This window comes from Cyanistes caeruleus, chromosome 2, assembly GCF_971803275.1.
Source record: "Cyanistes caeruleus chromosome 2, bCyaCae1.hap1.1, whole genome shotgun sequence".
Taxonomy (NCBI): domain Eukaryota; kingdom Metazoa; phylum Chordata; class Aves; order Passeriformes; family Paridae; genus Cyanistes; species Cyanistes caeruleus.
The window spans coordinates 98,475,406-98,490,824 of record NC_141702.1 but is presented as its reverse complement, the minus strand read 5'-3'; the positions used below and the strand labels follow the sequence as shown (position 1 = coordinate 98,490,824).

Below are 15,419 nucleotides of genomic sequence, written 5' to 3'. Positions count from 1 at the left end.
ACAATCGAACACTGTATTTTTTACTGTAATTGAATCTCTGCATTTGTCTCTGCCTTGTGCAATTTCACCACGTATCTGAAAAGTAAACAGTTTCCAAAAATTGGTGGAAAGCCTGGATAACCTGGCCTCTTGCAAGCAGATTCCTATGAAAGCATGAAGTGCAAACTCCTTTTACAAGCAAGGTAATTGCTGCTTATTTTGGTACAGAAACATTTCTACTACTGTCAACTTGCATCTTCCACCATTAATGTGCACACCTTCTGCAAAATGAACTTTGTCTGGAAAGAATAGATGAAAGCGAGAAAACACAACCCACCCTTAAAAGCAAACAGCAGCACCTGTGAAGGGATGGATTTGCTACTTCTCAGTACAACAGCCTGAATGAACCGTTCCCACGTGGAGGGAGGCCCTTGGATGCCCACAGAAGGCAGCACAATGAACCAGCCACAGTTAACTGCCATAATCAGACTGGGAAAAATCAGATGCAGGCAGGAGGCTGTGAGGAGAGTCAGGGAGAGGACTCAAGGCCGAGTATTGCCACTGCCATCTAGAGGTTTTAAAGACAGATGTTTCCTTCTGTCCATAGCCTCCCCCCACCACCAAAATCTGCTTTAAAGCATAAGAAGATATGAACTGGAAGACACATAAGATTTTAGAAAATACGACTCCACAAAATTCACATTCAGCATCTCCAAATCCTGTGTTCATAGGTTCCAAGTATTCCGTAAAAGCCCTCCAGTTGATTCAGAAGGGTATCAAAGAAATTTCCTACTTTGCAGCATTTTTTCTTTTCAGTATTTTATCTGACATAAAGGAAATGGTTTTCTTCTGCTAAAAATGGGGCCCTTGTGAATAATGAATAGAAACGTTCACATTAAGCACTTCTAGAAGCACTCTTTACACTGTGCCCTATAAAATAAAGTGAGTGCATTGTCAGAATCTGAAATGTTGAATTTCACAGAAATCATGAAAACCCTTTAAAACTAGTTAGTGTTAGTTATCATAACTGTCCTCTTCAACTAAATAACTATATATAACACATACTAAAAAAATATATATATTTTCATATATACACATATAATAGACATACACAATGACAACTTCTATACCTTTCCCTTCACAGAACAAAATATTGTGGGGACATTAGTTCATTAACATCATAGAAGGTACTACAAGTGAGCCAAGCTCACCTCCTATGTAGAATATATTGTACAACTAAGCACAAAGTTATTGACATAGAGAACCTAGTGAGAAGTCATACAGCCTCAAAAAAAAAAAAACAAAAAACCAACCACAATTAGAAGAGAAAACCCATTTTTTGTTATGCAAGGATTGTCTTATCAAAGCAAATTTATGCCATAAAGAGCAGATCCCTTCCTAAATAAGCTTAATAAGGGTTTAATAATGTGGATTTATACATGAGTGCTAAGCAATTCCAAAGGAAAACTTAAGAGTTGGAGAAGGATTTCCTAGAAATCACAAGGACCAAGCATAGATTAGAAACACATAGATATCTAAAAGATTGCATGGTGCACAGAAATGCTTAAGCTGACTCAGCCTACAAGCAGTCAAGAAGCTCTAGTACAGTATTTATTTGGGCTGACTGACCCTTCCTTACAGCTATACTATTATTTAGTGCAAGTGAAGTGCCACTAAAAGCACCACTAAAATTACTCTACATGTGGTATCCAAGTCAGCATGTAGACCTTTAGAAGAAAAAAGGTCTACTCTTTAGAAGAAGGAGCTCTACTTCTTCCAGAAGTGCAGACAGCTCTGCTGAGCCAAATTTCTCTCTTGCCAATCCCACCTCAGCATTTTTGCCATAAAAAACAAACAGAAACTGGAGGCCAGTGCTCCATGAAGAAATATGTCACTTGTCATTTATGAGCTGCTTTAAAACAGATCATGCTATGAGGTTATGTGGGAAGACAAAGCAAACCTTCAGAGCTGCAGTCAGACAGGTTGTCAGTCAGAGAGTCAGACAGAGGCTCAACAGGACCAATCAATTCAGAGCCATCATGCACCTCTCCACCCTGAAAAGAAAGAGGGAAAGGAGTTACTTGGCTGCTGTGCTCTATGGAAATTCTCATTGTATAGAAGTGATACCCAAAATGATATTTCCTAATCAGTGAGTACATTACTTTATCATTAATGAATTGAATTAAACCATATAAGCCTGCAAATTAAACAAGGATTTTCGGTTAAGTCATGTTTGGTTGCCACAGACTGATTACACATCTAAATATTTAGCCTACTGCAGCTTCAGAATTTTGAACCACACAGACCTGCACATCCAAGTCTAACAGGGAGACAATAATAATTCTCCTGATCCCTTGTGTCACATATAGTCTGTGCCTTTCAGTGGAGCTCCCAAACACAGGACTTTGTCCATCAGACTAATATCCCACTCAGGACCCACTATCTTGAGTTCAGTTGTAGTTGCGACTTAACAAAGATACAAGGACATTCCTTTCCAAGCCTGAAAGAAATCAAAGTGAAGAGAACTAACAACAGCACTAAAAACCACCTAAATTTTTTTGGTGTTTTTTTAATTTCTGCTTCACATCTCAGGTGCACACTTTCCATGCCACTTTAACAGAATGTGCACCATTTTCAAGGCCATGTTACAAACCAGCATTGCTAATCTGTCTTGAATCGGCCCAGCACATTTTCACACAAGCCAGCTTATTCTTCTGGAGATTATAACACATAGATATAGAGAACACTCCCTTCAGACACTTCTAAGAATTCATTGTCCAAGTCTTTCTTACCACAGCTATTTGCACAAAAATCTGAAAAGGAACAAAACCTCCCATGGGCAGAGCTAAAAGCACACAGGCTGAGCTGGTGACACACCAAACCCTAAGGCTCTCTTAGAGGAAAGCAAGACATCACATCAGTTAACAAATGAGCCTAAATTATTGCATTTGCATAACCCCCCTTGAAGACATAGTTTGTCCTAAAAAAACATTGGTTTTCTAGTTTTATTCATTTCCCTGCAAAGCCAGAAAAGGTCCAGTGGGAGGCTAAAACTAATACTTTTATTAATCAAAGGAGGGAAAGAGAGGTCTGAAAAAGTACAGAAGTATTTCCAAAGAACTGAAAAAATGCAAGTGCAAATAAACCAAAAAGTAAAATAGTCTAACGTGGGCTCACATTCATTTATTGACACCTAAGACACTTAAAGAAAATTATTTAAAGTATTTTAAAGAACACTGCAATAACTTCATCATGAAAACAAGTGAAGAATTTTAAGCTTTGATAAAATTTTGCTCTTGGAAATATATATACATATATAATTTAAATATACTAAACACATTAATAGGCTTTAGTCTCATCTCAGCCAGATGAACATTTCCTTAATTCCAGAGAGATCATGGGTACATGTAAATTCATGCTTATGAGTTTGCAGAACATTAGACTAAGCTACTGAAAATAAAGAGCTTTGAAGGAACTATTGAAAAGAAACCGCTTCAGCTGCAATAAAGAAGAAGTCCATATCAATGTACTGTCCTAAAATTTGTTATGGAGACTGGTTCTTACAACACTGCACAAGCAGCACGTTGGACTAGTTACATGCCAAATTTGTTGCTCTGGACCTGAGTCCACAAAAGACCATACAGAAACAGTGTAAACAGTCTTCACTCCTTTGGTTTGAAATTATAAACAACTACTGAAAATATAGAAACAGTGATAATATTTTTATTACTTCCCAGTGGAATTTATCATCACAAGTTTTGCTCATCATTCAATAAAAAAAAAAAAATAAATCCCTTCACCTGAAGTTCCTGTAAAACTTTCCACCTTGCAGAGGTGTGGCATGGGATTTTTTAAAGCTGCATTTCCAGAGTGAACGGAAAACTCCCAGTCCCTTCACAAAGCATGTCAGACCAGCTCACTCTCATTCCGTGGTGTATAAAGTACATCAGAATCAGCACTATACTTCAGTCATGTCGGTAAGAAGCAAATACTTCTGCAAATACTAACCAACCTTAAAAAACTCTTCCAGCTGTTTGCTGTTATAGAGAGCAGGGATATTGGCAGAAAACTGCAAGAGATCTTCAGCACATTGCCTTCTTTCTTCAATCACAGTTGCATCAAATCGCCCTGGAACAGAGACATAGATTAACAGTTTTAGAAATAACTACACATTTATTTTGCAATAATAACTGCCACAAAAGAAAACAAACGAGACAAAAGCAACCTTCTGGAGACAATGCCCTGAGTCTATGAAAGTCACTCCAACGCTTCAGGAGAACATAGCAAATCTTCAAACTTCCTATTCTCAATTGTCCCTAGAGTCCCGTCTTCTGCAATCCACTCGGATGATGAAAGCTGGCAGCTACGACAAGAATCCTTCGCCCTCTTATCGTAAGAATATGTGAGGCAACACTCTTGATTAGCCAAGAGACACTAACGGATGTCCAGTGTTATCTGACAATAAATGATACATGCACAATTTGACAATATGCCAGTCAGTGTCAGCCTTGATTATGGCCCAAATCCTGTAAGGAGCTGAGCAATCTTCACGTATTCTCAAGAACAATGCACAATATGAGCGGGAAGTAAACAAAGTATTGCTAAAAGCCCCCAAACAGATCTTCAGTTCCAAGGTGCCATTTATGGAGGAGACAAAGTGTAGGGGAGATGGTGAAGCCCTGCTACCAGGCACTGAAGCTTTCCTCTGAAGTAGCTCCATGCAGACAGGGTCTCATCTCCTTCTGGATTCAAGAGGTAAACAGAGCTGGGAAGCAGCTCATTTACTAAAATGTATGAATCTTCCTTTTTCTCTACCCAGCACCCAAAACATTCCAATTAGAAAAAACATACTTGAAAAACAATCCCACAGTTCACCTGAAGAGATTTGCTTCTCAGGAGAAAACCCTTGGGTTGCTACCTTAAATTCACATCCTTCACAATTGCACGCAACTTATTTTAGCTTTTTATATCAACATCACTTTGTTGTTGAAATAGTTACAAGTTTACAAAAGAAAAAGGGCAGAGGTTAACAGTAATAATTGGAGGAGAATAGAACAGTTATTGCAACAGCTATACAGAGGGGAAAAAAGGACTGGGAAGACAAGTTCAAGAAACAGTACTGCTATAACAGCATGACCAGAAAAATAAGAACCACCTGTGACAGCTCTGTGGCATTAACCTTTGAAGAGGACAAAAGAAACATTGAATACAAAAGCAAAATTCATTTATACTTAGAGCAAGCAAAAAAATAATCCCAGAAGAAAGTATCAAAGCAGGATTCTTTCCAGAAATTCTTCAAGTAAATAGCTCCTGCCCGTGCGGTATCAGAAAAAAGAAAATAAAACTAAAAAGACACACACATACTCACAAGATCACAAACAAAGCGTTTGGGGCTTATTTTTCCCATAAAAGAAAAGAAAAGACATCATTGGGCTAATTTTCAGCTGGACTGGTTCCGTGCCTTGCTCACCCTGCCGTTTCAGCTGTACAAACAGGAGCAGCTGTACAAAAGAGTGAGCAACAAGCAAGCAGAAAGAAGGCAAAAGCAATGCTACCACGGTGAGTGATAACATTGAAATCAGGTCCTATTAAACTGCTCCCCAAACTTCCTAAGTCTTCAGAGCAACACTGGGGGTGCATTAGGGCTCTTGGTTCATTCCATGCAAAATTGGACATCATGGAAAGAAAACAACTTCCCTCAGCAAAGCACAGCAGCATGGGTCAGCTAAATGAATCCACAAATTCACACAAACGCTGTTACAATGCAGTAGAAAATCAATTGTGAAGAAGTAAACACCGAACAATACGAGAAACAGAAAACTTTTGCTAGAAAGAAATTCTGTAGGATATTTTTCCTTGTTTCTCAAGAATCTCTCCCTGTTTCATTTCACTAAACACGATAAAAACTAATTTTCCTTATCCATATCTTCTCAGTATTTCCACTGGGCACCAGAGAGAAGACATCAGGACCAGTCCTGCCAGGCTGACCAGTGTGCATTCACTGACTGCCAGGCCACTGCAAACCTCACAGGTATGAGCTGAGCCTGCCTGGCCCTCAGCAGCACCGAAACACATGCTCTCTTCTTACCTAGCTGCCATTTCACAGACTCTGCAGAAGTGTAATTACATTTGCAACCACCTCCACTCTCAAATTTAGCTGATATTAGCCGCATCAGTAAGGGGTTCGACTTTCTAAAGGCACAATTATACATGCCTTAGTTTCTCAGGAAGCTGAGCTAAAAAAAAAAAAAATACATGTTTGAACAGAGCTGTTGAAACATTAGTCACTGTTGCATTTTCCAGCCCATTAGCATCATGATACACTATCAGGAAAACTGCTTCTAGAACTAGAGGGCTTTAGGGGAAGGAAAAACATTATTCAGTACTGGTTCAGTTCACAGACCTCCTGGCATCTTGCTGGCAGTTTAATTCCCAGGCAGCCCTGCCTAACTCCTTCTTCGTTTTCCTTTTTTCATACTCTCAAGCAATGTTGTATTGCTCAACATTTTCATTATCACTTTTCCCAAGGAAATGCTCAACTGACTCAACACAGAGTCAACACAGCTGATTCTTCAAACATTTCTATCAGGATGTCATTCTGCATCTAAATCAACATTATTTCTGCTAGTCTTTACAATCCTCATACACAAATTTCATTATAGGGATCACATCTTTCTGATTTTTTTAAGAAATGTCAACTCCAGCTTTAGCATCTAACACAGTTGTTACTCCTCCAGCAATGATCCATTCAATATTTCCTATTTACATAAAAACCAAATGTAAATTCCTGTAAAAAGAATCCACAACTAATTTTGTGGAGCAGACCTGAACCAAACACCCAGCAAAGTGTGTGCTCATGTTTCAGTTAGTTTCTCACAAGACTTCCTACTGTATACAACACCAAATTCAAAAATATGCTACTTCATTCAGTGCCTTCAAATACAAAGGGCATCTTTATGTGAGCTTTATAATGAAAATAATCTTTCTGACTCACTGCTAGCAAGTTATCAATATCTGGGGGTGTTCTGTTTCTTTTTTGGTGTGTAGGGGGGTGTAATAATTTTTATACTAGTGTGAATTTCTGCAGTTGCTAGATACAACACATGCAGATTTACCCATATTTTGGTAAAATGCCATGTGTGGTCAACATATGGAAATACTTACAAGTGTCCAACAACAACAACAAAGTAATTTGAAAGTACTGAAGAAAATTATGTTGATGCATATTAGGAGAGGACATTAATCATATCCCAGATACAGATATCATAATTTTAGCAGCTGGATATGTTATCTGGGCATCTTAGATTTCTATGATCAAGTTCACTGAGGTTTTCCTATAAAACAAGTGGAAATTGCTCAAGTGAAGGACAGAGGAAGTGAGATGATTTCTTTTTCCCATCCATAGCAAGTTTTCTGCAGCTCTACTGCAACAGCACTAAAATACACACACTCTGTGGCAAGTCTTTAGTTGCACAAAATATGGAAGCACAGCATGACACATTTGTTTTTGAATACATCTCAGTTCTCCACACCATCTCCTGAAACTCTGAATGAACTGAACTGGAGAGGCTCCTCAGGTTTAACACTTCTACCACAACTAAGTTCAATTGTGAGAACCACCATCGCCCATTTTGCAAACTGCACTCTCTTTAAACAATAGGTACATACATTATTTAAGGCACAGGTATCAAAAAAAAAAAATAACAACAACAACAAAACCAAAAACTCCACCAGTTGACCGCAATTCCACTCACAAATTTAATTAGAACTAGTCTAAAAGCTGCAACAATTGTAACATCACCACAGGGAAGCAACACTGCAGAAATGGTCCATCAAAGCAGCAAGGAAACAAAAGATCTTGAGGGAGATTGGCCTTGCAGGTCATCACTAACAGAATGAAACTGAAAACAAGTTTGTCAAAACCTTGTTATCTACTAAGATTGTATTTTTCCTCTAGTACAAAAAAAAAAAAAAGGATTTTTATTTTAAATAAAAACAAATCATATGGCAGTTACCATGTGCAGAATTGTGATGGAAAGAAACACAGTAAAATTTTATGTTGTAAATACAGAAATAATTCTTAAATTGGAGAGTCAGTAGGGCTGCTCCTTTCAGCTATGTATCAATCATTTAAAATTTGCTTTTACATTACCTCCACTTTTCTGTACTCTTCTGTGTCTCGGTTTCATTTAAATGTAGTGGGGTTTGTTTTAGTTTAATTTTCATTTCAAATAACTTTTTAATAAATAACTGCATCAAATGTTTCTGTGGATTTCCTTCTCTCACACTGTACATTTCAATCACTGTTGTTCAGTAAATACAATAGAAGGATGTTTTTCAGAAGGGATTTCACTCCCCTTGCTTACATAGCTAATGTAAAAAGTTAATTTGCATTTATAGCAATTTTAAATTATGTAAGATATTAGACACCTATATTCTCTTCCACCCTGATTTTCTTATATCCCTCTTTTCTTCCCTATGAATAGCTATCATATCTTCTACCTGAAATTAAATTATGCTTTGGAAATACTAGCTTTTTTAAATAATTTGTCCAGTGAGAACTCTACTCTATAAATCAGATTTAAAATAATCTCAGAATGAAACTAATACTGCATGCTTTAGTTAACCATTATTGCCCAAGCTCTCACACAGCACCAAAACTTTCAAAGCACTTCCAGCTTCATAAACAAGCAAAAATAAAATTACATAAAACTTGGGTACAATTTGGCTGATGTGAAATACAATTAAAGTCAGGCATTTCAACCAGCTCTGTGCAGAGAACCACAAAATCCGCATTAGAATTCAGCTTCATACATGCAGGCCAACAAATGCCTAAAACATACCAATCTGAGACACACAGAAAATTAGTGAAAATAGCCTCTAGATGACTGCCCAACACTGCAAAAAAATGCCACACAAAGAAAACCTATGAAAATCAGCACTAGATATGCACCAAAAAACACCAAATACTGTCTGGGCGCTAAAACGTACACAATACATCCAAACCATGCAAAAACATGTATGGCAATAAATACAAAAACCAGACACAACACATGGAAACTGCAAGTACACATAAAGCATGCACTACAGGTGTGGCAAAAAAAAGCCAAATAAGTTCAACACTAAAAATGCTAAACATATACAGAGGAAAAAAAAAAAAAAAAGGATGTGGTATCAGGATGTAAAAGGAAAAAAAAAAAGGTAAATCCACACTGAAGTGTGCTGTATGTTTAAAAAAACACAAAAACATATTTGAAACACATGGCAATGGAAAGCAACACTGCAGCAATGCCTAAAAAACAAAAAAACACTTTTTTAAAAGTGCAAAAAGCTTAGCAAAAAAAAAAAAAAAAGTACATCAGAAATTCATCCCAAAAGATGCCAAACATATTGGACACCCAAAATACCACTGCAGTAATGCCAAACATATTGGAACAACACTGTAAGAACCAAAACCCACACCAAAAAATGCATAGAAAACCCAGACCAGAAACAAGAGCATATGGCAGATGCACTTTAAAAAATGCCAAACATCCTGGACACTAAACCCCATACAAGATGCACAGAGAAACCATAAACACAATCTGAATGCTGATTAAAAAAACAAAACAAACCAACCACCAAACTAAACCAACTTGCAAACACCATTAAAAGGCTTTAATAACCACAAAATATGCTAAGCTCTGATAAGTCTGCCCAAAAAAAAAACTTCAGAAACTTAAATCCTTGCCAAAAAGCACAGGAAAAAGAAAAAAAAGAGGACCTTGTAGACACATGCTAAAAAAAAAATCACAAAAATGTTCAAAGATTAAGAACCATTAAAATGCTCAATGGTAAACTGCACATGGCAAATTTATGCTTAAAAAGTCCAGCAAATATACTGGATAACTCATAAAATCCCACTGGAAAACTCATAAAATAACACACTGGAAAATCATACTGTGTATGTATGCAAAAGAAAACCACTGAAGAAATCCTGGACAGAAATAACACCATAGCCATGCCCTAGGGACCAAAACCACATCTAAAAACAATCCAAATCCACAGTGGAAACCTTGCCAAAAGAGAGCACATACCAAAAATCACTGAACATGCTGGACACTAAACATCATGCAAGGTTCATACAAAAACAACACAGGCTGGATGTTTATGAAAAAAATAACCCCAAATCAACTACTTAGAAACTCCATGGAAATGCCTTAGTAACCCCAAAAACACCTGACAAATCAACAAGTCCAACAAAAATGCCTTAGAAGCCAAAAATCCTGACAAAAACCACAACAAAAATACAACGAGGTAGATTCATCCCAATAAAACACCAAACACATTGGATACTTAAAAGGTGTTAAAATTCCCAATATTTCTCTCTGGTAGATGCACACAAAGAAATTCCAAACTCATGCTGGACTCTGAAAAAAAAACTATCAAAAAATAGCTCCCAAAACCCAACAAACTAAAAAGCACCACTAAAACTAAAAGAGTTAGAAATACCTCTGAAACGCTTACAAAGCACACAGTAGGTATGTGCCAAAAAAAAAGGTAAAACATGCTGGACTCACTAAAAAAATGCTAAAAACTGCTTAACAACCTGCAGTATATGCATGAAAAAGTAAAAACTACACCTAAGAAATGCTGGATCCAGCAAAATAATCCCACATAAAAATGCAGCAGCAATGCTTTAGGAACCAAATATGTTGCCAAAAGAGCAAAGAATTCACACCAAAAACCTTACCAAACAGGTGAGTAAATGGTAGATGTTTAACCAAAAAAAAAAAAAGAAAGAAAAAAAAAAGAAAGAAAAAGAAACACCAACACACTACAAACACCACAGACTGGGTGCTTAAAAAAGCAAAATACACTTAAACTAGTAAGTGCCACAGAAATGCCTTAGTAACCCCAAAAGCACTTTAGAAACCAAAATGCTCATCTTAAACCAAACCAAATGCACGTGACAGATGCAAGTAAACAAATGTCAAACACTTGCTGGACACTTTGAAAAAACAGCTTCAAAATTCTTGGAAAAAAGACTCAAAAAGAAGTGGTAAATGCACACAAAAAGCAACAGTCAGCAATGCCTGAGAAATATCTCAGGAACAGTCTGAAGAGATGCATGCAAAAAAGGTGCCAAACATGCTGAACACACTAAAAATTGTTGAAAACACCTAAAAATCCAGTGGATGCCATGTGACATATTTACACAAAAAAGAGCACAATTTGTACTGAACCCGAAGAACACATTAAAAAATAAAAACTGATTTTATAAACACAACAATTGCTAAAAAAGGTGTGGTAGGTGGAATTCTATATAGTCACACCACTTCACTGGAAGTCTACCTATAGTTCATTCATGAGGACATACACAATGAAGTTATGACAATGAAGAATGAAGCTAAGACTTAAAAGAGCTAATTCCATTGTGTCACTTGTTCCTCCTGTAGAATCACAATTCTCTTGCTTTAGTGAAATACGTAAAACTGATCTCAAAAGCCTAGCTAGATAAAACTGACAACTGTAATCAAATTCCTATTTTTTTTTCTGTAAAAACCATTTAATACATTAATACAGCTCATCACTAAAAATCAGCTCATATGTAAAATATCTTGTTTGCTCTTCAAGTGCTGTTCACAAAGCTAATATAGACTTTATGCTCCTGAAAACAGGGAATGTATGTTGTAAAGATACAGAACATAAACATCAATAAATATCTCGGCTACTATGTCTAACATGAAGGCGAGGACATAAACTCTTATACAGTACAAAAGAAATATAAAGCATTAAGTTATGATACCAGCACACCTATAAGCTGAGTAGTAAAAGCACAATGAAAATTTTCCATCCAAATACAAAACAAAATGTATTTATAGATACTGAGTTATCAAAGAATTTCAGCAGGTCAGGAGGAAATTATGCTTACCAAACACTATTGCTTTGGCAAAAGGTGGAAAGAGCTCTGTGTGTCTGCATAGGTTTTTATGAATTTGCCAAAGATCTTTGTGCAGTTTCTTAAAGTCACTGTATCTCTTCCAAACGACTATCTGAAGCAGAGAAATCAGAGAGAAGTATTAGTGGGGTTCATTGTTCATATTACATCACACCACAAATCCACTGGCTTAATCACATCAGACCACTAACTCCGGCAAATTTGTTTAATAAAAATATACAATCTGAACTGCCAACTGTAACAAGCATTTAAAAATGGTTGTTACCTGCTCTCAATCTCCATTTTGGCTAATGCTACAGTGCATAGAAATAAATTAAGTAAAAGCTAGAAGGAGGGTAAAGGCAGCACTGCTTCAGTCACGCTGAGATCCAGACCTACACAGGGAACCAGTAAGAGAGGAAAAAATGCTGAACAGGAGTATTGCACTATCCAACATTCAACAGCATAGTGCCTGGTGAAGCTGCAGGTGTGAGGAAAAGACACAACAGCAAAAGAGAAAAACAGGGAAGAGAAATAAATACAAGCAAGGGAATTTTAGGTACATTAAGCACCCAGAACTACAAAACAGCTCCTACATTGTGTGTGCAAAGTGTTGATCACATGTAAATGCAAGCCCCCATCTTAAATGTTTTTCTGTAATAACACAAAAAAACCCCAAAGAGTATTTTCCTTTTATAATCTAGACAAAACCTCCATTTTAGGAATATAGAGACATCATTGGCTCATTATACCAGCTATTCCTGATTTATCCTTTCGAAAAAGTAGTCACCTCACAGTCAGGTATCTACCTTATCCTCTTCCATCCCATTCCTTCCATTCAAAAAAGGAGAACCCAGTAGGAAAATCAAACCAATGAACGAAGTAAACAATAAGATTTACACTTGACCGCTACTGGATTTGTTATCAGGATGAAAAGATATTAACAAAGATATTTTTACATCCTGACCTCATTTTTGGTCAGACTCACTAAGCTATCACAATAAACCTCAACACTAATGTAAAGTGATTAAAGTAGAACAGAAGGGAAAATACAAGGGGAGAGAGTGCATGCATTCAGCAGTTAATTCCACAGTTGCACCAGTTAAATGTCTCAATTAACTTAATATAGCTAACCACAGCTTTAAATGTTCCACATATTTCTGAATGATTTAACAGGTTGCCTTCTCATGAGCAATCATAATTGAAAAAGTTTAATTTATTTCAAGCAAACCAGATTTAGAGCTAAGCAAAAGGTTTCGATTTAGAGCATTTTTGTGGTTTTTTTTTTTTTTAATACTGCAATCAGAGGCCTTCTAAGTTTCAACATAGTCAAGTCCTACCTACAGAACAATGCAGACATAAGGTAAGAGGATTGTTAACAGTGGATATGCAAAGCTTTAGGGTGGGAACACTCTATCCACCTTACAAATTTAGCTATAATGGGACCAGCAGTCCTATTCAGACTCCCTTATTGGCACACGTTTTCATGACTTAATTACAGCTGCTACTCACTGGAGTGTAACACACAAATGAGGAATCTCAAGTTTGCTATTCGAAATTATCATTTTTCAAAGCTATACTTGTACCTAATCTAATAGCCAGAGTGGATGATTAGCACTTCTTGATCCGTGTGCATACAGAACACAAAATTGCTCAAGATGGTGAATTCTTTAAACATTAAGTTACTGCATTGTCAGTACTTGGAAACAACATGAAAAGCTGCCAGAAAATAAGAGCATGAGATTTCATTCCACTAAAAAAGCATAATTTTTCATTGCTACAAATGATCACTCAATAGTCAAGAGGAAAAAAATATATATCCCTAGGTAACTTGCATAGCAAAAGCAATCAAGGTTATCCTAAAACCTTTCAGAAGGCTCATGGAAAACATGCTTTTGCATGCATGTGGTCCAGCAAAGTTAGCAAAGTTCCCATTCTAACATCCTCATCAGAAATTGGATTTGGAGGAAGGACACACTGTACTTTGAGGCCCAATGAAGCACAGCAAGTATATAATAAAACATATGTTGGACTTGTAATGCAATAAGGTGTTTGTCGTGGCGAGAGCCAGTAGATCTCTATTAACTCAGGCAACTCATCTGTTCCACAATGAATAAGCCTTTTTCCTAAATGAAAAGGAAAAGAACCCACAGGACTACCCTAGATGTAATTGTCTTACACACCACATTGCCACTATCAGTGCCCAGAAGCAAGGACATTAAAGTTAGGCCTTTCTGCATCTACTATCCCCACACAAAACATCATGTTGATTTCCTTCGTTCTTTCCAGAGGGAAGCCCTGAAAATGTTCTCTTCCTTCCTGTCTCAACAACCCAACATCCCAGCTGGGATTACACTGAATTCTAGCTGTCTGCAATGGGAGAGGTGCTGTAATAAAGACTTGTATCCCAAAGGGCAGCCAAAAGACATGACAGAAAACTGGCAAGTGGAGTTGAGGTCACAGCACACAGCCTTATAAGCAGCTGAACATATGTAAGGAATGTACTAACATCACAGCAGTGGCATTAAGAGACACCTGAAGAAGTCAGGCAAGTGGTCCTACACAGATATGGGAATCGGGTTGCACAAGTCAGATCCTAAAGCAATGGGGTGGTTGTGTGTGCAAAATTTCCCACTGAGTTCCTCATTGAGCGTTCTGGAAAACTGAGGTAAATTTATTTTCAGTGGGAGCAGGTTAGGGACATATTATTTTTCTTTCAAAGGCTGCCCACAGTTCTTTTTTTTCCTGTAAGAAGCCATGTAACAAAAAAGCTCTCAACGTATGAGGGTGTCTGACTACAATTCTCCCTTATGGCAACTACCATCTGAGATATTCCTTGTAATAACCAACTATTTTCAGATAACGCTTATAAAAAAAAATCACCCCACACCTAACATGCTATCACATGCAGAAGAATTAATATGGTACAATTCCTGGTGGAAAAGGGCAACTATCAAGAAGTTCATCTCTTATTTATGTCCTCTTATTGTCTAGAGCATGTAAAACTCTGCATGGGTAACCTACAGTCACAAATCAAAGAAACAACTAAAAGATAGTTTGCTGTTGTGTCAAAACTACTTAACACATATTCATGCAATACTCTAGCTGAAAGACACTTACAATATATTTTTCTGAAGGGACTCATCAACAGCTCTTATAAAGTGCTTTTCCTCACAAATGAAGATTAAGGTAATGGCAGAATGTGCTCATGGATAGGTTCAATTCAGGAGTCTCCCTGGAAAAGGTGAACATCAAGCTACAAACTACAGTAATGCAGTTCTAAACTAGATCCGTGATCATCTCTGATTCTGACAGGTTATCTTAATCTCCTGGAGATTAAAAAAAAAAAAAAAATGCAAAAAGCACAAATGCTCATGCTTGCCTGATTGTCAAGATTTCAGATGCAGTAAAGGGGTTTTAGATGTATTAGCCAATTCTCATCTCTGCCAAGCCACTAATCAGAAACTCATGTTTGACCACACAGAGATGCAATGAATTCAGTTATGAGCTCATTTTTCCA

The 15,419-nt window shown here is 37.1% G+C and overlaps 1 protein-coding gene across 9 annotated transcripts in view; it reads right to left on the bottom strand.

Annotated features, from left to right (window-relative positions):
• RPS6KC1 (ribosomal protein S6 kinase C1) overlaps window positions 1–15,419 on the bottom strand; it is an 86,759-nt gene that overhangs the window by 63,254 nt on the left and 8,086 nt on the right. For 4 of the 9 annotated variants that reach the window (XM_086878628.1, XM_086878631.1, XM_086878626.1 and 1 more), the window contains 3 exons: window positions 11,894–12,014; window positions 3,992–4,107; window positions 1,940–2,033 (listed from right to left, as the gene is read on the bottom strand). In XM_086878628.1, the coding sequence (XP_086734754.1) occupies window positions 1,940–2,033; window positions 3,992–4,107; window positions 11,894–12,014 (331 nt within the window). Of the gene's footprint in view, window positions 1–1,939; window positions 2,034–3,991; window positions 4,145–11,893; window positions 12,015–15,019; window positions 15,156–15,419 lie in introns of those variants that run through there. The other 5 variants (XM_086878627.1, XM_086878634.1, XM_086878629.1 and 2 more) reach the window with 3 other exon arrangements.